At 40.7% G+C, this 24,891-nt stretch overlaps 1 protein-coding gene across 1 annotated transcript in view; it reads left to right on the top strand.

Moving 5' to 3' along the window:
* zdhhc2 (zinc finger DHHC-type palmitoyltransferase 2) overlaps positions 1-24,891 on the top strand; it is a 249,563-nt gene that overhangs the window by 127,727 nt on the left and 96,945 nt on the right. The window contains exon 4 of the mRNA XM_039750921.1: positions 7,228-7,348. Coding sequence (XP_039606855.1) covers positions 7,228-7,348 — 121 coding nt within the window. The remainder of the gene's footprint in view (positions 1-7,227; positions 7,349-24,891) is intronic.

The raw sequence follows: 24,891 nt of genomic DNA on the forward strand, positions 1-24,891 counted from the left end.
TGCCAGCCGTTCCCAGCAGACCCTCACAACACGCTTGGGCCTACCAGGTCTGACCGCATCTTCCCCACCATCGAAGCCAACTCACCACCAGGTGGTGATCAGTTGACAGCTCCGCCCCTCTCTTCACCCGAAAGTGTCCAAGACATATGGCGCAAGTCCGGCGACACGACCACAAAGTCGATCATCGACCTGAGGCCTAGGGTGTCCTGGTGCCAAGTGCACATATGAACACCCTTATGCTTGAACATGGTGTTCGTTATGGACAATCCGTGGCGAGCACAGAAGTCCAATAACAAAACACCGCTCGGGTTCAGATCGGGGGGGCCATTCCTCCCAATCACGCCCTTCCAGGTCTCACTGTCATTGCCCACGTGAGCATTGAAGTCTCCCAGCAAAACGAGGGAATCCCAGAAGGTATGCCCTCTAGCAACCCTCCAGAGACTCCAAAAGGGTGGATACTCCAAACTGCTGTTGGCATACGCACAAACAACAGTCAGGACCCTTCCCCACCCGAAGCGGAGGGAGGCCACCCTCTCGTCCACGGGGTAAACCCCAATGCACAGGCTCCAGTCGGGGGCAATAAGTATGCCCACACCTGCTCGGCGCCTCTCACCGGGGGCAACTCCAGAGTGGTAGAGAGTCCAGCCCCTCTCAAGGAGATTGGTTGCAGAGTCCAAGCTCCTCCTTGAACCGTCACCTTATCGTGGTGGAGGGGTTTGCGTGTCCCAATGATCCTAGGAGCTATGCTGTCCGGGGCTTTATGCCCTGGTAGAACCACCCAAGGCAAACTGGTCCTGGGTGAGGGATGAGACAAAGAGCGGTTCAATAAACCTCCAATGAAAAATAAAAACTGCGGACAACGTTTTCCCTTGCCCGGACGCGGGTCACCGGGGCCCCCCTCTGGAGCCAGGCCTGGAGGTGGGGCTCGATGGCGAGCGCCTGGTGGCCGGGCCTGCACCCATGGGGCTCGGCGGGCACAGCCGAAGAGGTAACGTGGGTCCTCCTCCCCATGGGCTCACCACCTATGGGAGGGGCCAAGGAGGTTGGGTGCAATGTGAGTTGGGTGGTGGCCGAAGGCGGGGACCTTGGCGGTCTGATCCTCGGCTACAGAAACTGGCTCTTGGGACGTGGAATAGGGAGAGTTACTAAACACAATTACCTGGGATAGGCTCCAGCATCCTCTAACACCCTGTTCAGGACAAAGCGGTTTAGAAAACTACTGACTGACTGACTAAACACAATTAAGAGTTACCTAATAAATAACATTAATTGTAGTGGGAAGTTTGTTATATTGATTAGTACACAGAGAAATCTGCAAACCTTCTTTATTATAGAAAAGCCTCTCTCATACAATCTCCCATTCCTCTCCCAGCTCTATTTATACATATTTGTACAGTGCCACCTACTGTCCAAATTAAATAACATTAATACCACAACATAACAAAGTTCACACTTTTTTGACAAATTGTGTTATTGTATCACTTGTCATTCCTTCTGCCATGTTTCCTTAAATGTGTATTAAGGAGATAAAAGCAGTGCTATCTCCTTAATACATTAACAGGGATTTAAGTTATACTTAAATGTGGCACAATGCAGTCCAAGGCTTAAGACAAACTACATGTGAAATTAGAACATTAAAACAATCTTCTAATTAAATAACATCAAGTTGAGTTATGAAAGTCCCTAAAGTCTTACTGTCTACCACACTACTTGTAGCTTATTCTAAGTGTCTTTGGTTCTCTGTGTAAAGAAAAACTTCCTAATGTTTGTGCAAAATTTGCCCTTAAAAAGTTTCCAACTGTGTCCCTGTATTCTTGATGAACTCATTTTAAAATAACAGTCTCGATCTACTATACTAATTTCCTTCATAATTTCAAACACTTAAATCATGTCACCTCTTAATCTTCTTTTTCTTAAACTGCATAGGCTCGGCTCTTTTAATCTTTCCTTATAATTCAACCCCTGTAGCCCTCTAGTCAGCCTAGTTGCTTTTCTCTGGACCTTTTCTAGCGCTGCTATGTCCTTTTTGTAGCCTGAAGACCAAAACTGCACACAGTACTCCAGATTAGGCCTCACCAGTGCGTTATAAAGCTTGAGCATAACCTCTTTGGACTTGTACTCCACATATCAAGCTGTATAACCTAACATTCTGTTTGCTTTCTTAATGGCTTCTGAACACTGTCTGTAGCTGATAGAGTAGAGTCCTCTACGACTTTTAAATCCTTCTCAGAAAGTTTTACTCTCGATTTTCTTTCAGACCTCCCATTGTGTATTCAAACCTAACATTTTTACTTCATATGTTTAATATTTGTATTTAATGTCATTAAACTTCAACTGCCCCTAATCTGCCCAAACCTGTATTCTGACCAAGTCCCTCTGTAATGATTCTGGATTATCTACCAATTCACCTGTCTTGGTATCATCTGCAGCCTTGACCAGCTTGTTACTTATATTACAATCTAAATGATTTATATATAAAGTGGGATGCAAACGTTTGGGCAACCTTGTATAGTCATTTTTTTTCCTGTATAAATCGTTGGTTGTTACGATAAAAAATGTCAGTTAAATATATCATATAGGAGACACACACAGTGATATTTGAGAAGTGAAATGAAGTTTATTGGATTTACAGAAAGTGTGCAATAATTGTTCAAACAAAATCAGGCAGGTGCATAAATTTGGGCACCACAAAAAAATGAAATCAATATTTAGTAGATCCGCCTTTTGCAGAAATTACAGCCTCTAAACGCTTCCTGTAGGTTCCAATGAAAGTCTGGATTGTGGTTGAAGGTATTTTGGACCATTCCTCTTTACAAAACATCTCTAGTTCATTCAGGTTTGATGGCTTCCGAGCATGGACAGCTCTCTTTAACTCACACCACAGATTTTCAATTATATTCAGGTCTGAGGACTGAGATGGCCATTCCAGAATGTTGTACTTGTTCCTCTGCATGAATGCCTTAGTGGATTTTGAGCAGTGTTTCGGGTTGTTGTCTTGTTGAAAGATCCAGCCCCGGCGCAGCTTCAGCTTTGTCACTGATTCCTGGACATTGGTCTCCAGAATCTGCTGATACTGAGTGGAATCCATGCGTCCCTCAACTTTGACAAGATTCCCAGTCCCTGCACTGGCCACACAGCCCCACGGCATGATGGAACCACCACCATATTTTACTGTAGGTAGCAGGTGTTTTTCTTGGAATGCTGTGTTCTTTTTCCTCCATGCATAACGCCCCTTGTTATGCCCAAATAACTCAATTTTAGTTTCATCAGTCCACAGCACCTTATTCCAAAATGAAGCTGGCTTGTCCAAATGTGCTTGAGCATACCTCAAGCGGCTCTGTTTGTGTTGTGGGCGGAGAAAAGGCTTCCTCTGCATCACTCTCGCATACAGCATCTCCTTGTGTAAAGTCGCCGAATGGTTGAACGATGCACAGTGACTCCATCTGCTGCAAGATGATGATGTAGGTCTTTGGTGCTGGTCTGTGGGTTGACTCTGACTGTTCTCACCATTCGTCGCTTCTGTCTATGCGAAATCTTTCTTGGTCTGCCACTTTGAGCCTTAACTTGAACTGAGCCTGTGGTCTTCCATTTCCTCAATATGTTCCTAACTGTGGAAACAGACAGCTTAAATCTCTGGGACAGCTTTCTGTATCCTTCCCGTAAACCATGATGGTGAACAATCTTTGTCTTCAGGTCATTTGAGAGTTGTTTTGTGACCCCCATGTTGCTACTCTTCAGAGAAAATTAAAGGAGGAGGGAAACTTACAACTGACCCCCTTAAATACTCTTTCTCATTATAGGATTCACCTGTGTATGTAGGTCAGGGGTCACTGAGCTTACCAAGCCAATTTGAGTTCCAATAATTAGTTCTAAAAGTTTTGGAATCAATAAAATGACAACGGTGCCCAAATTTATGCACCTGCCTGATTTTGTTTGAACAATTATTGCACACTTTCTGTAAATCCAATAAACTTCATTTCACTTCTCAAATATCACTGTGTGTGTCTCCTATATGATATATTTAACTGACATTTTTTATCGTAACAACCAACGATTTATACAGGAAAATAATGACTATTAACAAGGTTGCCCAAACGTTTGCATCCCACTGTATTAAAAATAGCACTGACCCCTTTGGAACACCACTCTTAGTTCTGATCAGTTCTGATGAGGTTCCTCGCACCATCACCCTCTGCTTCCTGTGTCTGAGCCAATTCTGCACCCATCTAAAAACGTCACCCTGAACTCCAACTTCTTTTATTTTGATGCCCAACCTCTCACGTGGCACCTCATCAGATGCTTCCTGAAAGTCCAGATAAATAATATCATACACTCCACTTTGATTGTATCCTTTGGTTGCTTCCTCATAGAATTCCAGCATGTTATTCAAACATGACCTCCCTCTTCTGAACCCATGCTGACTGTTAAAAAAAAAAAACCCTGTACTTGCAGTGCTGCTCAAAAGTTTTGATTTACATGTTGTAATGGTTCTCCCTGTGTCCATGTGGATTTCCTCCCATAGTCCAACAACATGCAGGTCAGGTTGCCTTTGTGTGTGTGTCTGTGTGTGTTCACCCAGTGATTGACTGGTGCATTTGTCCAGGGGTTGTTCCTGCCATATTCCTTGCACTTGCAGTGATAGGCTCCAGCTTCCCTGTGACTCTACTCAGAGTAAAGCAGTTATAGAAAATGGATGGAGGGATGTTGTAATGGATGGACTGTTAGAGTTTGCAGCTCTAGCACAGATAAAGTGTGCAGGACAGGAGCTGAGCTTTAGAGGCCCTGGTGCAATATTTGGATCCACGTTAGGTTAATACACTGCAGCATAATGTTAGGAGCCAGGAGATAACTACTTTTCCGACATATGCATACACAGTTGTCATAAGTGCGTAATTTGCGTCGGACCAGAGCTCAGCTCCAGTACCTGATTTTAAGCTCTCTGTGCTCCAAGACCACTAAATCTTTATTTTTAATTTTTTATAATATTTATTATACAGATTTTATTTTGAACTTTAATAAAACAGCCGAGTTAATGTTACTCCTGTCTGTTTTTTGAGTGGCTGATGTGAAAAAGAAAAAAGTGCAGCAAAAGACAGTGCAAGTTGCACAAATCAAAATAAATTGCCATGTCAGTGTATTTGTATTAGGTCAATGCAAAATGAGTGTGTGATACTGACATGGAGGTGGAAAGGTAAAAGGAAAGGGAGTGAGGCAATGGGGACGAAAACACATCGGACAGGGCGGAGGAGAGTGAAAACTCCACTACAAGTGCGCTGTACAGAAAGTGAACGATTAAAGATTGCCAGATGTCCATATGAAATACTAAGTTATCTGCGCGAGTATACATGTAAACAGTGCTGATTCCGTGATTTATGAGGCAGATGATGTAATTCCAGATTGCTGTTGTCGGAACACCTCCATTACGCCCCTGGGCATTCACTATGAGGTTTGGCACCTCATGATTTGCAAATTAAAAACTGGCTATCATAGTTTATTTATATATATTTGCTGTGCATGATTTTTGATCATTTTGGCTTACTAAAATATTATTTTTCTGCAGTGTATTTTTATTGATTTTATCAGTTGCATAGTATTGACTTAAAAGGGATGGTATAAATAAATAAATAAATAAATGGTGTTACTATTGTTCTCCATTTTTTTTTTGTTTATATGGTATCACAACCATTTTATTCTGCAGTCAGTATTTAGGATAGCATTGCAATATTCTCAGGGTCCGAGCTTTCGGATGAATTCCAAACAATCTTTGTGGGCTTTCAGCTATGTTATTGGTTAGAAATTGATTGCAGTCAATTTTGCTTCTTGACTCTGCTTTTTCTTTCTGACTGTTGCTTTTGTCATTTCAGTTTTGTTTTGGTCGCTAGATAATTTGCCCTTCTGCTTACAAACCCACCTTGACTTTTTGCTTTCATGTTTGTAATCCGTTCATCTCCTGGTCCATTCTTTCCAAGTGTACACATTACCTATCCAAGGTGTCTACGACATCAGGGAGCAAAGACCTGGGATTATTCTGACCCTTTAAGACAGAGTTGTGGACACAGTTCCAGGGAACACCAGTGGCCAGTAGGGGGAGATATATCTGGGCTGCCCCAGTAGTTCCTCGAGACATTCCTGACATTGGATTCAATTCTTGGGATTTGCTCTCATTCTTCAATGCTTAGAGGTCTCATCCAACCACAAAATAGTTCAACTTAAAGAGTGAAGTAGTTGTGTCACCTGGGGAGGAAGAAAGAGAGGCCAGACAGCCTGGGTGAGGAAATGTGAGGCCTACTGGTAGTGGGAATGTTCTTTAGGCACTCTGCTTGATACGGTGGCGGTTATTTGTATGTTTAGCTAAGCACTAAGTGCAGAAAGATGTTTATTATTTTCTTAATTATCTATTACTTTGTTCCTCCCTTTCTGTTCTGGTCTTTGATTTAACTGATAAATCACTATTTGGGTTTGGGGTCTTGTGTAGAGTGTCATCTATGGGTTACAATGTATTATTTGTTTTAATATTATTTTTTTTTCATTATTATACCTATTATTTAACCCAATTAAACCCATTAAGAGTCACATGAACCAGAACTTCCACTGGTTGATATATTACAAGGAAGAAATGACTCCTGACCAGGCTGAACTGCCAGTGCATCTTAGGGCACAAACATGAACACTACTTCAGTTTAGAGTCTCTAGTTAACCTAATGCACAAGAGTTAGGAGCTAATATGGTGTACCCAATGTATTAGAACCCATGCAGACAAACGAACAAACGCCACACAGACCACGACCAGGCTATGTCATGTCCACAACTCTGAGGCAGGGGTGCTAGTCAATGACATATAAAATGTATTTCCACATTGCCTAAGTGGCTCTGTTTTTCCAAACTGCTTCATGCAGGTTCTTAATTTTTGCCTTGGCTGAATATTGGTATTGTAAAGATCTTAATATTTTTATATCAATTCTACTCTTATTGTGTAAGAGTGAGGTTCTTTTAAACACAATATGTGTGAATATATTTAACTTAGTGCTTATGAAATTCAGCAGACGTTTAAAAGGTCTTGTTTAAACACTGCTTTGTAATACCACCTGCAGATACAATTGCCTGCTGTCAGAAGATAAGATGTTATTGACAAAGTGTGCCAGGGAATAAAGAATAGGAAGATAGTTCATTTCATTTTTTTATCAGCTAATTAAATAAAGAATTCTAAACTGAATATTTTTTTGGTAGTTTCATCTCTCCTATGCTGACAAAGAACTCATGGAGCGTGTGGATCGAGGAGAGTCACAACAAGAACTCCTTAGAAGGATTGCCAAGGATTTGCCTGTTTATACAAGGACAATGTCTGGAGGTATTTCTGTGATCATTGTTACAGTACACATGTGCTTTGCAGTGTTTTGGCTGTTTTTTTTTTTTCAATCTGTATCTGATGTTTTAATATAAATGAAAGGATGAAATGTTGCATGCTACATAAACACAACTACCTACTCTTTGTATCCTGCTATATTCATGACCTTGTAAGAAAAGGAAAAAATATGACAGAACCTAACATTCTCCAATTCTCTTAAATGTCACTAGTTAATCAAACTCACACTTCTTTGTGATGTAGAAAGAAATCAGAACACACACATGGGCACAGAGAGAGAACACCAAAATTCCACATGTGCCCCTGAACTTGGGAATCTGCTATAATAACCACAGAAAATCTGAAGCACAGCCTTCAATTAAATGAACACTATTGAGATAAATTAATATCGATAAGGTATTTTAGTATCCATCTCTTTTAGTGTGTTACCTACAATCAAACCACATAAATATAACACATTTTCCAATTGAGACATATAGGAAAAGTGCTGTTTTCCTTCACCTCTTAAAGCTTAAGATTTTTTTTAATTGTTTTATGCAACTGTATTTTTGGTAGGTGTCTCAACTCAGTAACCACCATTCAGGCAGTACATATACCTGTGTAATTGTTGTGAAATCCTGGCCAAAATAAACTCAAAAAGGCTTTAACTTCAAAACTAGCTCTTAAAACTTAAAATCTAAAGCAGGCTTATGGCCTGCGAGATGAAAAAGAAAGATCAGACCAAGAAAAAACAAAATCTCAAAAAGGTAAAAGTTTCTATGTAATTGTTTAGTTTATTCAGGAGAAGGTATTAAAAGAATAATAAACTCTGAGTTTGCATAGGCAGTCCTAATTCATGGTGTTCATAAAAAAATCTAATAATCTACTTCTTAAAGTAGATATACATAGTAAACAAGAATAGTTGCATCATATACTGTATTTGAAATATTAAAATGTATGCTTCAATTTGAAAGTTTAAGGTATAAATATTCTTCAATACAATACAATTTTGTCGTTTCTAACCTTCTTGGATTGACTCGTAGTAGATATCAAAATCAGATTTTAAAAATATTACCATATTCATGATGGGCAACCTTGAAAAGACATAAAAAACTACACTCCAGTTTTGTGAAATTATACCTAAGATAACATCTGTGAATAGCGGCACGGTGGCCTTGCAGTTAGGAGACCAGGGTTCGCGTCCCGGGTCCTCCCTGTGTGGAGTTTGCATGTTCTCCCCGTGTCTGCTTGTTTTTCCTCCGGGCACTTCGATTTCATCCCACAGTCCAAAGACATGCAGGTTAGGTGGATTGGCGATTCTAAATTGTCCCTAGTGTGTGCTTGGTGTGGGGGTGTTGCTGTGTGTGTACGCGCTCCCTGCGGTGGGCTGGCGCCCTGCCCAGGGTTTGTTTCCTGCCTTGCGCCCTGTGTTGGCTGGAATTGGCTCCAGCAGACCCCCGTGACCTTGTTGTTAGGATATAGTGGGTTGGATAATGGATGGATGGATAACATCTGTGTTTAAATCATCAGTGGAAGACAGAATTGACCAAATGTTACCACAGAGTGTCATAACCAGAGATTACTGTATGTGGCGTCTTCTCCTTGTGCTCCTTGCCCACCTCTTCCCATTGCAGGCAATCACAAGCCTATTGATAAAAATGTCCTGGCAGCCCCAGATCAGGGTAGAAATAACAATATGCACTATTTCAATAAAATATGTAAAAAGTAACACTGGGTTTTCAATATATTTCATAAGCAAATGCCATAGCAGTTTGCCCAGAATTGCAACAAACTGGCTAGGAAGAGCACAAGTTTAATTTAATTTCATATCCAAGAAAACAACTGTTTGAATAGTTACTGACGTTAGCAGAGAGACAATTTGAAATTAGAAGTTTGAAATATGGTAGAACACCCTTGTGGCATTTTTCTAGGGACTGACAACAAAAAAAAATGTGTTTAATACAGGAAATTAAGAAGAATTTCCCCAAATCCCATTAGTACTGGTTTGGGTTTGCCTTATTTAGGGGTTTATTATTTTTTCAGTGCATTTTTTTTGTTATCTATACTAATAAAAGGCAAAGCCCTCACTCACTCACTCACTCACTCACTCACTCACTCACTCACTCACTCACTAATTCATCACTAATTCTCCAACTTCCCGTGTAGGTAGAAGGCTGACATTTGGCAGGCTCATTCCTTACAGCTTACTTACAAAAGTTGGGCAGGTTTCATTTCAAAGTTCTATGTGTAATGGTCATAACTGGAACCTATTTTTCTCCATATACTGTAATGGAGTTCAGCTGGATGGCCGTGGGGGATGGAGTATCGTGTGACATCATCACGCCTCCCAAGTAATCACGTGAACTGACTGTGAGCGCAGGACGTAGAAAACAAGGAAGAGCTCCAAAAAGCGTTGAAGAAAACATGCATTATACAATTGAGAAGGCATTGAAACAATAAGAAGCTGGTGAGCGGCTGTGCACCAATACTCACAGAAAAATCCACAAGTTAATACACACGCTGTCTCTACAGTTTCTCCACACTCTGAATTCTCCAGGCACTACTTACAAAAGGTTACATTGACAATCATGTTACGTTATTTTTAAAATGTTTCCTTTTCTTAGCACAAGCACAGCTGAGAAGCTTCGATGCATGTGCTCCATAACGAGTTAAAAAATAACGCATTTAATCACACTTTGCATTCCAAGCAAAGGGGAAGTTCTATCAATGCATGATACTGCGGAAACAAAACACAGCGTGAACCGTAACTTTACATTAAGTTATAGACACACTCCCGCTGCCGTTTGTCATGCCTACCACGAATGACGGTATTCGCGAGATACAAGTTTACTGAGAAGACACGAGGTATAGACGAGACTTTGGATCACTTTTCTTGCTGTAGCAAGAAAATGAACGAAACGTTAATGTTTAACTTTTAATAACTTATAGACTACATTTTATTTTTTTCCCTTGCACTCAGTGAGCGAGGCCAATGGGTGATCAGTCATATATATATTTGAATGACCTCCAAAGAGCGCGAAGACTTTTGATCACGTCAACGTATCTGCAAAAAGTGGCATCTCCTGACCTGCAAAAATACTATTAAAGTCAAGCAGCCTGCGTTGCACTTATACTCTTAACACTGCAGAGGACACAAAACTAATTTTCTTTAATTGCTGGTGATTACCGTCTTATAAAATGTAGCTTACCCGAAACCACTCCAGTGGTGCTCAATGTATCTTTACTCCTTAAAACGTTAATGTTTTACTTTTAATAACTTATAGACTACATTTTATTTTTTTCCCTTCCCCTCAGTGAGCGAGGCCAATGGGTGATCAGTTATATATATATATGAATAACCTCCAAACAGCACGGAGACTTTTGATCATGTGAACATGTCTACAAAAAGTGGCGTCTCCTGCCCTGGAAAAATACTATTAAAGTCAAGCAGCCGGCATTGCACGTATACTCTTAACACTGCAGAGGACACAAAACTAATTTTCTTTAATTGCTGGTGATGCCGGTAAGGCACTTTACCAGAGGCAGAAATTTGGACGTTCACATAGAAAATGTGATTTCTATACCACATCCGTCGTGTAGCGCCTTTCAAAAGGGATCTACTACCGAGAGATGATCCATATACATTTTAGCTGCTGTTAGTACTACTTACCTGTTCTGTTACACAGTCTTTAAAATGTAGTTTACCCGAAACCACTCCAGTAGTGCTCAATGTACCTTTACATCTTAAAACGTTAATGTTTTACTGTTTAATAACTTATAGACTACATTTTTTTTTTCACTTGCACTCAGTCACCACAGCTATACACACACATATAGACACATACATATATATACACATATATATAATTTGTGTGTGTGTGTGTGTATATATATGTGTGTGTATGAAGCGTAGGTATTTTGCTATATATATATATATATATACTGTACTAGCAAAATACCAAGGCACTGTGAGAAGTAGTGTGTTAAAGAAGTAATGAAAAATTAAAGGAAACATTCTGAAAATAACATAACATGATTGTCAATGTAATTGGTTTGTCACTGTTATGAGTGTTGCTGTCATATATATATATATACTAATAAAAGGCAAAGCCCTCACTCACTCACTCACTCACTCACTCACTGACTCATCACTAATTCTCCAACTTCTTGTGTGGGTGGAAGGCTGAAATTTGGCAGGTTCATTCCTTACAGCTTCCTTACAAAAGTTGGGGAGGTTTCATTTCGAAATTCTACGCATAATGGTCATAACTGGAAGCTGTTTTTCTCCATTTACTGTAATGGAGATGAGCTTGAACGCCGTGGGGGTGGAGTTTCGTGTGACATCATCACGCCTCCCACGTAATCACGCAGTACATAGAAAACCAGGAAGACCTCGAAAAAGTGCTAAAGAAAACATGCATTATATAATTGAGAAGGCAGCGAAACAATAAGAAGCGAGCGAGTGACATATACAACCATATTCATGAGTTCTGCTACTTGAAACAAAGCACGATGTAAACCTACACTTTAAATTAAGTTCATAGACAGGCTGCCGCTGGCGTTTGTAATTTAGTGCCTGCCCATATAAGGCCGTCCGTCAGCAGCAATCCAATAGCAAACTCCCACTAAATATTCACGGGTGAAGGACTGTGCTTATGGAGAGGAAGATGAGATGGTCAGGGTGGTGTTTGGCACAAACTCAGCGAAACTGCGAGAGAAAGTTTTAAGTGAGAGGACTAAGGTAACATTAAATACAGCCATGGACATAGCACCAGATGGCACCAGCACAACTGGGGAACTTCGATGCATGTACACCGAGCAGCTCACGTGAACTGGCGCGTGCACAGATAAAAGCAACAGTTCCAAAGAGCGCTGAACAAAAACCGAATTACACAATTAAAAAGGCAGCAAAAAATATGAAGCGTCTAATACATACAAGCATATTCATAAATCCAGCTACTGCGGAAACAAAGCACACGGTGGAAAAAGTCAATGTCCCGCTAAAGGAAGACAGTGTAAAAAAAACCAGTGCATGCAGTGTGTCAGGTCTCAGATAAAGAAGAAGACGAGCTGTTTATTGATGCAGTAAGAAACGAATCGATGAATGAAACCTGTCATCTTTACAACGATTGACAAACACGGAATGTAACTTGAACACAACACATCCTACAAATACGAACCTGATTGAAAGAAATAATGATAATCAAATCCTTGATGACCGCAACACTCAGTAACACTCACAAAACAAATACTGTATATTGACAGTCATGTTACGTTATTTTTAAAATGTTCCCTTTTCTTTTTCATTGCTTCTTCAACACACTACTTCTTCGCTGCGATTTTCATGTGTGATTAAATACGATTAATCAAGATTAATTATTACACAGCCTCTAATTAATTAGATTAATTTTTTTAATCCAGTCCCACCCTAATATATATATGTAGATATATATATGTAGATTTGTGTAAATATATATGTGTATATACAATATATATGTAGATCCATCCATCCATCCATCCATTTTCCAACCCGCTGAATCCGAACACAGGGTCACGGGGTCTGCTGGAGCCAATCCCAGCCAACACAGGGCACAAGGCAGGAACCAATCCTGGGCAGGGTGCCAATCCACCACAGTATATGTAGATATGTATATGTATATATGTATATATATGTGTGTGTGTGTATATATATGTGTATACATATATATGTATGTGTATATATATATATATATATATAAACTGCTCAAAAAAATTAAAGGAACACTTTGAAAACACATCAGATCTCAATGGGAAAAAGAAATCCTCCTGGATATCTATACTGATATAGACTGGGTAATGTGTTAGGAACGAAAGGATGCCACATCGTTTGATGGAAATGAAAATGATCAACCTACAGAGCCCTGAATTCAAAGATGCTCCAAAAATCAGAGTGAAAAAATTATGTGGCAGGCTAGTCCATTTTGCCAAAATTTAATTGCAGCAACTCAAAATTGTACGCAGCACTTTGTATGGCCCCTGTGTTCTTGTATACATGCCTGACAACATCGGTGCATGCTTCTAATGAGATGACAGATGGTGTTGTGGGGGATCTCCTCCCAGATCTGGACCAGGGCATCACTGAGCTCCTGGACAGTCTGAGGTGCAACCTGGTGGCATTGGATGGACCAAAACATAATGTCCCAGAGGTGTTCTATTGGATTTAGGTCAGGAAAGTGTGGTGGCCTTTCAATGGTATCAATTCCTTCATCCTCCAGGAACTGCCCGCATACTCTCACCACATGAGGCCAGGAATTGTTGTGCACCAGGAGCCATTGTACCAGCATAGGGTCTGACAGTGGGTCCAAGGATTTCATCCTGATACCTAATGGCAGCCAAGGTGCCTTTGTCAAGCCTGTAGCGGTCTGTGTGACCCTCCATGGATATGCCTCCCCAGACAATCATTAACCCACCACCAAACTGCTCATGCTAAATGATGTTACAGGCAGCATAATGTTCTCCATGGCTTCTCCAGACCCTTTCACTTCTGTCACTTGCTCAGGGTGAACCTGCTCTCATCTGTAAAGCACAGGGCACCAGTGGTGCATCTGCCAATTCTGGTATTCTATGGCGAATGCCAATCGAGCTGCATGCTGCTGGGCAGTGAGCTCAGGGCCCATTAGAGGACATGGGTCCCTTGGGTCACCCTCATGAAGTCTTTCTGGTTGTTTGGTCAGAGACATTCACACCAGTGGCCTGCTGGAGGTCATTTTGTAGGGCTCTGGCAGTGCTCATCCTGTTCCTCCTTGCCCAAAGGAGCAGATACTGGTCCTGCTGATGGGTTATGGCCCTGTCCAGCTCTCCTAAAGTAACTGCTTGTCTCCTAGAATCTCCTCCATGCCCTTGAGACTGTGCAGGGAGACACAAAAAACCTTCTGGCAATGACACGTATTGATGTGCCATCCTGGAGAAGTTGGACTACCTGTGCAACCTCTGTAGGGTCCAGGTATCGCCTCATGCTACCAGTAGTGACACTGACTGTAGCCAAATGCAAAACTAGTGAAGAAACAGTCAGAAAAGATGAGGAGGGAAAAATGTCAGTGGCCTCCACCTGTTAAACCATTCCTGTTTTGGGGTCATCTCATTGTTGCCCCTCTAGTGCATCTGTTGTTAATTTCATTAACACCACAGCAGCTGAAACTGATTAACAACCCTCTCTGCTACTTAACTGACCAGATTAATATCCCATAAGTTTCATTGACTTTATGCTACACTCTGATTAAAAAGTGTTCCTTTAATTCTTTTGAGCAGTATATATATATATATATATATATATATATATATATATATATATATATATATATATATATATATATATATATATATATATATATATATATGTATGTATGTATATATGTATGTATGTATATATGTATGTATATATATTGTGAACGCTGGCCCGCACAGACAGACGGACATCATTTTTGCACCCACACACCGTTATTTACACTATTTACAACAATGTCCATAATCACGTGCACTCACGAACCCCAGTGCCTCTTGCACCGAATCCCCCAAAGTCCAGGGCCCACAGTCTCTGTGCCTTTGTCCTGGCCGCCTCCTGTCCGCTCTCCCGCTCAGTCCTTCTGCCTCCCGACTTCCACACTCGACTGGAGGGAGGCGGCCCTAAATAAGGCTCCCGGATGAGCCCCAGGTGCTTCCGCCATCTGCTCCTTGGCCACGCCCCAGCGTGGCGGAAGTGTCGGCTGCCTTCCTGGCAGCTCTCCCGGCGTCACACAAAGTCTTCCCCCCGGCACTTCCTGGTGTGGCGGAAGTGCCGGGCTCCCGGGATAATTAGGCACCGGGGCGCCGCCTGGCGGTGGCCACGGGGCCCTACACGGCTGGGCTTCAAAGCCCTGTACCCGAGGCCCCTGCCTAACCAGGACGGACGCCCCACTCTGTCTGGAGGAGGCACTCGCCCTCCTCCGGTCCTCCAAGGCGTCCCGGCCGGGCTCCTGCCCCGACCCGCAACCGCACGGGATAAACCGGCCTCGGGCGCCGCCTGGCGGTGACCACGGGCCCCTACAGGAAGGGCTTCCATGCCCTCAACCCGTGGCCCCAACAAAACCAGGACGGACGCCTCGGTGTGGAGGAGGCACAAGCCCTCCTCTCGTCCTCCAAAGCGCCCCGCCGGGCTCCAGCTCCGCCGGCGACTGCATGGGATCAACCGGCATCGGGGGGCCGCCTGGCGGCAACCACGGGCCCCTACAGGGTAGGGCTTCCATGCCCTCGACCCGTGGCTCCCAATAGAACCAGGACGGATGCCTCGGGTCTGGAGGAGGCACAAGCCCTCCTCATGTCCTCCTACGCCCCAGGCGGGCTCCAGCGCCGGGGCCACAATATATATGTATGTATGTATATATGTATGTATATATATATATATGTATGTATGTATATATGTATGTATATGTATATATACAGTATATATGTTTATATGTGTGTGTGTGTGTATATATATATATATATATATGCCAGCAACACTCATGACAATGACAACACAATTACATTGTCAATCATGTTACGTTATTTCCTTTTCTTTTTCGTTACTTCTTTAACACACTACTTCTCCGCTGCGAAGCGCGGGTATTTTGCTAGTATATATATATGAATAACCTCCAAACAGCGCAGAGACTTTTGATCATGTGAACGTGTCTACAAAAAGTGGCGTTTCTGCCCTGGAAAATAAGTCAAGCAGCCGGCATTGCACGTATACTCTTAACACTGCAGAGGACACAAAACTAATTTTCTTTAACTGCTGGTGATGCCGGTAAGGCACATTACCAGAGGCAGAAATTTGGACGTTCACATAGAAAATGTGATTTCTATACCACATCCGTTGTGCTGCACCTTTCAAAAGGGATCTACTACCGACAGATGATCCATATACATTTTAGCTACTGTTGGTACTACTTACCTGTTCTGTTACACCATCTTTAAAATGTAGTTTACCCGAAACCACTCCAGTAGTGCTCAATGTACCTTTACTTCTTAAAACGTTAATGTTTTACTGTTTAATAACTTATAGACTACTTTTTTTTTTTCACTTGCACTCTGTCACCACAGCTATACACACACATATAGACACATACATATATATACACATATATATAATTTGTGTATGTGTGTATATATATGTGTGTGTATGAAGCGTGGGTATTTTGCTATATATATATATACTGTACTAGCAAAATACCCGCGCTTTGCAGCGGAGAAGTAGTGTGTTAAAGAAGTAATGAAAAATTAAAGGAAACATTTTGAAAATAACATAACATGATTGTCAATGTAATTGTTTTGTCACTGTTATGAGTGTTGCTGTCATATATATATATATATATACTAATAAAAGGCAAAGCCATCCCTCACTCACTCACTCACTGACTCACTACTAATTCTCCAACTTCCGTGTGGGTGGAAGGCTGAAATTTGGCAGGTTCATTCCTTACAGCTTCCTTACAAAAGTTGGGCAGGTTTCATTTCGAAATTCTACGCGTAATGGTCATAACTGGAAGCAGTTTTTCTCCATTTACTGTAATGGAGATGAGCTTGAACGCCATGGGGGCGGAGTTTCGTGTGACATCATCACGCCTCCCACGTAATCACGCAGTACATAGAAAACCAGGAAGACCTCCAAAAAGCGCTGAAGAAAACATGCATTATATAATTGAGAAGGCAGCGAAACAATAAGAAGCGAGCGAGTGACATATACAACCATATTCATGAGTTCTGCTACTTGAAACAAAGCACGATGTAAACCTACACTTTAAATTAAGTTCATAGACAGGCTGCCGCTGGCGTTTGTAATTTAGTGCCTGCCCATATAAGGCCGTCCGTCAGCGGCAATCCAATAGCAAACTCCCACTAAATATTCACGGGTGAAGGACTGTGCTTATGCAGAGGAAGATGAGATGGTCAGGGTGGTGTTTGACAAACTCAGCGAAACTGCAGAGAAAGTTTTAAGTGCCAGGACTAAGGTAACATTAAATACAGCCATGGACATAGCACGAGATGGCACCAGCACAGCTGGGAACCTTCGATGCATGTACACCGAAGCGCTCACGTGAACTGATGCAGTGCACAGATAAAAGCAACAGTTCCAAAGAGCTGAACAAAACCGATTACACAATTGAAAAGGCAGCAAAAATATGAAGCGCCTGATACATACAAGCATATTCATAAATCCAGCTACTGCGGAAACAAAGCACACAGTGGAAAAAGTCAATGTCCCGCTAAAGGAAGACAGTGTAAAAAACCCGTGCATGCAGTGTGTCAGGTCTCAGATAAAGAAGAAGACGAGCTGTTTATTGATGCAGTAAGAAACGAATCGATGAATGAAACCTGTCATCTTTACAACGATTGACAAACACGGAATGTAACTTGAACACAACACATCCTACAAATACGAACCTGATTGAAAGAAATAATGATAATCAAATCCTTGATGACCGCAACACTCAGTAACACTCACAAAACAAATACTGTATATTGAAAAATGTTCCCTTTTCTTTTTCATAGCTTTTTTAACACACTACTTCTCCGCTGCGATATGCGGGTATATATATATGTATATATATACCCGATCTACATACTCGAATAATGGATACTTTATTCGCCATCAATGATTGTTTTGGTAAAGCCATACTCAGTGTATTCATTAGATGAACGGTAAAAAGTAAGAGCGAGGGAGGATGACTTATTGAGGCATGCAGGCTGTAGTCGCGTCAACTCTATCTGAATTGCGATCACATTTGAAAAATATATCTTTTCAAGTTCTATTTAGTCCATATGTGTCAAACTCAAGGGCAGGGCCACATCCGCCCGCGTAATTATATCCGCCCGCGAGATCATTTTATATACTGTATTATTGTTATTAATGGCCCGGGTATATGAAGCGCTGGTAACACAATAAACTACAGATCCCATAATGCAGCGCTTCAGCTGCCTTGCTGAACACTTACGCGTTAATCAAGTCTAGCTTATGATGCTGCAAGTTATTGCGAAGCTAGCTCACACGATGCTGAAGAGAAAAGTTGATTCTGAAAATAGAGCCTTTAAAAACCGATGGGAGGCTGAGTATATGTTTACTGAACCCTTGTGTCTCATTTGTGGAGCTAATGTGGCTGTAGTTACAGAATTTAATCTAAGACAAAACATCAGGGTAACCTGAATGCAATGCAGAAGATACAGAAAGCAGAAGAATTAAATAAGAATCTGACACTTCAGCGGACGTTTTACCGTGCACAATCACAAAGTGATTTCAAGTGAAGCTGCTTTTATGGGAGACACAAATGCACCAGTGCACCTTGCCCCACTTTCCCTGTTGCCAAGTAATGTTAAACCAAGTCGTCACTACGGTGTTCCCAAATCGCACTTTGCTGATAAACTGAGCGCACTGAGTTTGCACGCGCTTTGGTGACTTTGAAGAACAAAAAGTCCGTCTACATGCGGCTCGAACCTTGTGCATGTTTGGTAGCACATATCTGTGTGAGAAGCTCTTCTCAGTGATAAAGACTAACAAAACAGCACACAGGAGTCGCCTCACTGATGAGCACCTGCAATCCATCCTGAGAATCTCCACAACACAGAACCTCACACCAAACAGAAACGAACTTGTTGCCAAAAAAAGATGCCAGGCGTCCAGCTCTAAAATGACATATGAGCAAAGACAACTGAATGATTTGATTTGTTATTGCTGAAAGGAACACATTTTATTTATATTTCCAGGTTTTGTTATGCAGCATGTTCATATTTGAATTTGTATAATTTTGACAGGATATATTTTATGGAGAGCAAAATCTTTGGGATATTTAAAATCTAAGTTTATTTTTTATATAAAATTACATAAGAGTAAAGAAATTTGAATGTTTGTTCTTTTAACGTTTACTTTATTTCTAACTTGTATAATTTAGACAGGATATATTTTTATGGAGAGCAAAATATTATAAGTTGTTTAAGGTTTGAGTTGATTTATTCAGGAATAATATTCCTGTCTGTTTTTACCATTCCTACCAAAGATATTTCTGTCGACTAAATAAAAATTTAAATAGAACTTGAACAAATACGATAGTTCATAATATCCACGCAGACTTGCACGTAAGAGCGGGAGTTATCCGTTTTAACAAGCAGCGTATTGCACTGATACGAAATAGCTGTGTGTGTATATATGTAGATATGTATGTATATGTATATATATGTTTATATATGTGTGTGTGTATATATAAATATGTGTATATGTATAGATATGTATATATATATGTTTATGTGTGTGTGTGTATATATATATATATATATATATATATATATATATATATATATATATATATATATATATATATGACAGCAACACTCATCACTCACAAGAGTGACAAAACAATTACATTGACAATCATGTTACGTTATTTTCAAAATGTTTCCTTTTCTTTTTCATTGCTTCTTTAACACACTACTTCTCCGCTGCTAAGCGCGGGTATTTTGCTAGTATATATTTATATACATACATACATACATACACACACATTATATATACAGTATATATATCTATATCTATATATATATATCTAATATATATATATATATATATATATATATATATACACACACATACACACACACACACATTATATCTATATATATATATATATATATATAGCAAAATACCCGTGCTTCACAGCGGCGAAGTACTGCCTTAAAAGTTTTATTAAGAAGAAAATTAAACCTTTTTAAACTGAGGGAAAATATAACAATAATTATTTGTTAAGGATCTCTTTGTGAGTTCGGCCCTCCGGTTATAATATGACCAAGCTGTGCGCTGAGCTTACTCTTGAGCATGTAACTTACAGTGGGCCATGTGAACAGTAATCTTGTTTCAAATCTCACAGCTTGGATTGCTGCTGTCATAATCAGTTTGAGTTTCATGGTTTGTTTCAATTACGACAGTATTTGCAGGACTTGTGTTGAAGTGACATTCGGCATCTGTCAAGTGCTGCAAGTATACAACCAGTTTCATCGATATTTCCACATCCAGCTTTTGAGAGTTTAAACATTCATAAACATCAAAGTGTCCACTACTAAATTTGTCACCTGTGAATCTAAGATGTTTAAGAGGCATTGGCGGTTGTCCAAAGGTGTAAAATATTTGGCCATTTCGGTACACTTGAAAGCGACAACCGAACAATTCAGCAGCAGCCATCAACTCACATGCAGAACCATAGGTGAAGGGCTTAAGCATTTCACTCTTATAGTGCTCCTGTGTAGTATAATTATCTCCTGTACGTCATCAGTCCACACCTTGAACCTGTCCCAGTCATTCAATACATAAGACACAATATTTCTCCAGATATCAAGAGTGAGCCTGATATGGCCATGCAATATGTAACACAGAGAATGGAAAAGATAGGTGCCATCTCCGGGCATGGAAACCACTCAGTAAGTGACAGTTCTTTGATCGATGGTGATCACCTCAATAGACATGTTAATGCGGGTACGGTTGGAATGATAAAGGAAATGGGTACTTGAACGATGTAAAGTAAGTCTAAAATATCTACACAATAACTATAATCGTAATAAATGAACAATAAAACAGCGGAGAAGCCGTGGATTAAATAAAAAGGCTGTAGTTATCAGCAGGGAGACGTGAATCCCGTGGCGAAGCAAGGAAGGGATTGAAGAGACTGGAGCGACGGACTGCCTTATATAGGCAGGCAGCCAACAACGTGACACACGGTGACTGAGCTGCAGGCTATGGACATATATATGTACGTAAGTAGGATTCAGTTAGCGTTGGGAACCCGCGTACCAAATTTCTTGAAGATGGGCCCATAAGTAACAAAGACTGTTGAAAAGTTCAATATGGCAGCCGACTGTGGTATCATACCACCGAAATAAGTACCAAATTTCAGCCTTCTACCTACACGGGAATTTAGAGAATTAGTGACGTTGGAAAGTTCAATATGGTGGCTGACAGTGGCGTCATACCACCGAAATAAGTACGCACATTGGTTTCGGTTAGCACAGGGAAGCCGCCTACCAAATTTCATGAAGATGGGGCCATAAATAAGAAAGTTCAATATGGCGGACGTTGTTTACCGTTATAACCGTTATGCGTAGAATTTCAAAATTAAACCTGCTTAACTTTTGTAAGTAAGCCGTAAGGAATGAGCCTTCCAAATTTCAGCCTTCTACCTACACAGGAAGTTGGAGAATTAGTGACGTTGGAAAGTTCAATATGGTGGCTGACAGTGGTGTCATACCACCGAAATAAGTATGTACACTGGTTTCGGTTAGTGCAGGGAAGCCGCCTACCAAATTTCGTGAAGATATGGCCATGAATAAGAAAGTTCAACATGGCGGACGTTGTTCACCGTTATGACTGTTATGCGTAGAATTTCGAAATCAAACCTGCTTAACTTTTGTAAGTAAGCCGTAAGGAATGGGCCTTCCAAATTTCAGCCTTCTACCTACACGGAAAGTTGGAGAATTAGTGACGTTGGAAAGTTCAATATGGCAGCTGACAGTGGCATTATACCATCGAAATAAGTACGTACATCGGTTTCGGTTCGCGCAGGGAAGCCGTCTACCAAATTTCGTGAAGATGGGGCCATTAATAAGAAAGTTCAAAATGGCGGATGTTGTCGACCGTTATCAACTGTTATGACCGTTACGTGTAGAATCTCGAAGTAAAACGTGCTTAACTTTTGTAAGTAAACTGTAAGGAATGAGCCTGCCAAATTTCAGCTTTCTACCTACACGGGAAGTTGGAGAATTAGTGATGAGTCAGTGAGTGAGTCAGTGAGTGAGTCAGTCAGTGAGGGCTTTGCCTTTTATTAGTATAGATATATATATATTGAAAAATGGCAAAAAAACATATTTTGCATGGTTGGATCTTAACGAGGTTCCAAGTAGAGCTTCAACATGTAACAAGAAGAAATTGGAGTGAGACAAAACATTTTTTGAGCATGCAATTTAATGAAAACAACGATTAAACTCAAACAGGCTGTTTAACAGCTGATGAAAAGTTTAGGACCACACCTCCAAAAAACCTGTAAAACCCCCCAAAACAGAAATCAAACTTCCAAACATGAACTCAGTACTGAGTAGCTCCACCGTTATTGTTGATCACTTCAAAAATTAATTGCGGCATGCTTGATGCAAGCGTTTCCATGAGGTGAGTGGGAACATTTCTCCAAGTGGTGAAGATGGCCGCACGAAGGGCATCTACTGTCTGGAACTGTTGTCCATTTTTGTAAACTTCCCTTGCCATCCATCCCCAAAGGTGCTCAATTGGATCTAGATCAGGGGAACAAGCAGGATGGGCCAAAAGAGTGATGTTATTCTCCTGGAAGAAGTCCCTTGTCCAGCGGGCATTGTGTACTGTAGTGTGTCCTGTTGAAAAACCCAGACGAGGGCCCTCAGTCATGAGGAATGCTCTCTGTAACATCTGGACATAGCCAGCGGCCGTTTGACGCCCCTGCACTTCCTGAAGCTCCATTGTTCCACTGAAGGAAAAAGCACCCCAGACCATTATGGCGCCCCCTCCACTGTGGCACGTAGAAAACATCTCAGGTGGGATCTCCTTGTCATGCCAGTAACGTTGGAAACCATCAGGACCATCAAGGTTACATTTTTTCTCATCAGAGAATAAAACTTTCTTCCATCTTTGAATGTCCCATGTTTGGTGCTCTCTTGCAAAGTCCAAATGAGCAGTTCTGTGGCGTTCAAGGAGACGAGGTCTTTGAAGACGTTTTTTGTTTTTGAAGCCCTTCAGTCTCAGATGCTGTCTGATGGTTATGGGGCTGCAGTCAGCACCAGTAATGGCCTTAATTTGGGTCGAGGATCGTCCAGTGTCTTGATGGACAGTCAATTGGATCCTCCGGCTCAGTGCTGGTGAAATTTTTTTGGGTCTTCCACTTGAATTTTTTTGTTCCATAACCCTCAGGATCATTTAAGAAATTTCAAATGACTGTCTTACTGTGTCCCACCTCAGCAGCGATGGCGCACTTTGAGAGACCCTGCTTATGCAGTTCAACAACCCGACCACGTTCAAAAAGGGAGAGTTTTTTGCCTTTGCCATCAGAACGTGTGACTACCTGACAGAAAATGACAATGAATCTTTGCACAAATTTGGCCTTTTAAAGGCATGTGGCCCTAAAATTTTGATCAGCTGTAAAACAGCCTGTTTCAATGTAATCGTTATTTTCAATTAATTGCATGCTCAAAAAATGTTTTGTCTCACTCCCATTTCTTCTTGTTGCATGTTGAAGCTCTACTTGAAACCTCGTTAAGATCCAACCATGCAAAATATGTTTTTTTGCCATTTTTCAAGTGGTCTTAAACTTTTGATCGGGACTGTATATATATATATATATATATATATATATATATATATATATATATATATATATATATATATATATATATATATATATATATATATATATATATGCCAGCAACACTCATAACGATGACAAAACAATTACATTGTCAATCATGTTACATTATTATTAAAATGTTTCCTTTTCTTTCTCATTACTTCTTTAACACACTACATCTCCGCTGCGAAGCGCAGGTATTTTGCTAGTGATTAATAGTTATGATTAAGTTTGAAGTGGCCTGTTAATTTGTGTAATTATTATTGTCATATTTTTGTCATTTCAGATTGTTATACCTTTTCATGAATGCCGCAATTGTTAAACCACCACATACAGCCAATTGCATTTGCTTTTTGAAACCAATAAAATGCTTCATTCACACTGCAACTTCATTCCCATTTTTTACTAATAAATAACAAAGATTTGGAATCTCATTTATAAACCTTTGAGCATATTCAAGTGTGGAAATATATCTATGCCAAAAAACAGGAAAATGCATACTCAAAAAAAACAAATCTGACTTATAAAACCTGGTGTATGCACATTTCTACCCAATTTACCTTTTTGAAATCACAATCACCTTGTAAATGTTCATGTGTGAAACCTTCAAACCCTGCCTGGTTCCACCTCAAGCCAACTATATACAGTATGGACTAAGCTATAATGAACCTTGTACATATGCAATCATGATGTTACATACCTTCATTGGCTGGTACAGCAGCTTCCCACCTGACGCATCCAGCCACTGCCATTTGCATCTGATGAGTTGTATAGTGTGCTTCACACGACATTGTAGTGCTTCTCCTCTTTGTTCTGAGAATCTGGGAAAGACGTTATGCACCAGTGTCTGAGCAGGTAGCCACAATCTCCTTGCACATGCAATGATATGATTGCTATTACAATAAAAAGTATAGGCCATATGAAAGCCAGCCATCATGTACAGCACCTTCAGCAAGTTGTCTAATCAACTAGTTTGCCTCAAAATAACTGAATCATGGTTTGACCCATGCCATCAAGCCACAGTGTTTGTCAGTCTTATCTTAACATCCTAGTGCAATAATGGAGCACAACTGCTTACGGTTAACAAAAACAGTGTCTTTCTCACTAGATGCCCTTATTGCAATATGAGTGCTGTCAATTGCCATGATT

The sequence above is a fragment of the Polypterus senegalus genome, chromosome 4 (genome assembly GCF_016835505.1).
Source record: "Polypterus senegalus isolate Bchr_013 chromosome 4, ASM1683550v1, whole genome shotgun sequence".
NCBI classification, from domain to species: domain Eukaryota; kingdom Metazoa; phylum Chordata; class Cladistia; order Polypteriformes; family Polypteridae; genus Polypterus; species Polypterus senegalus.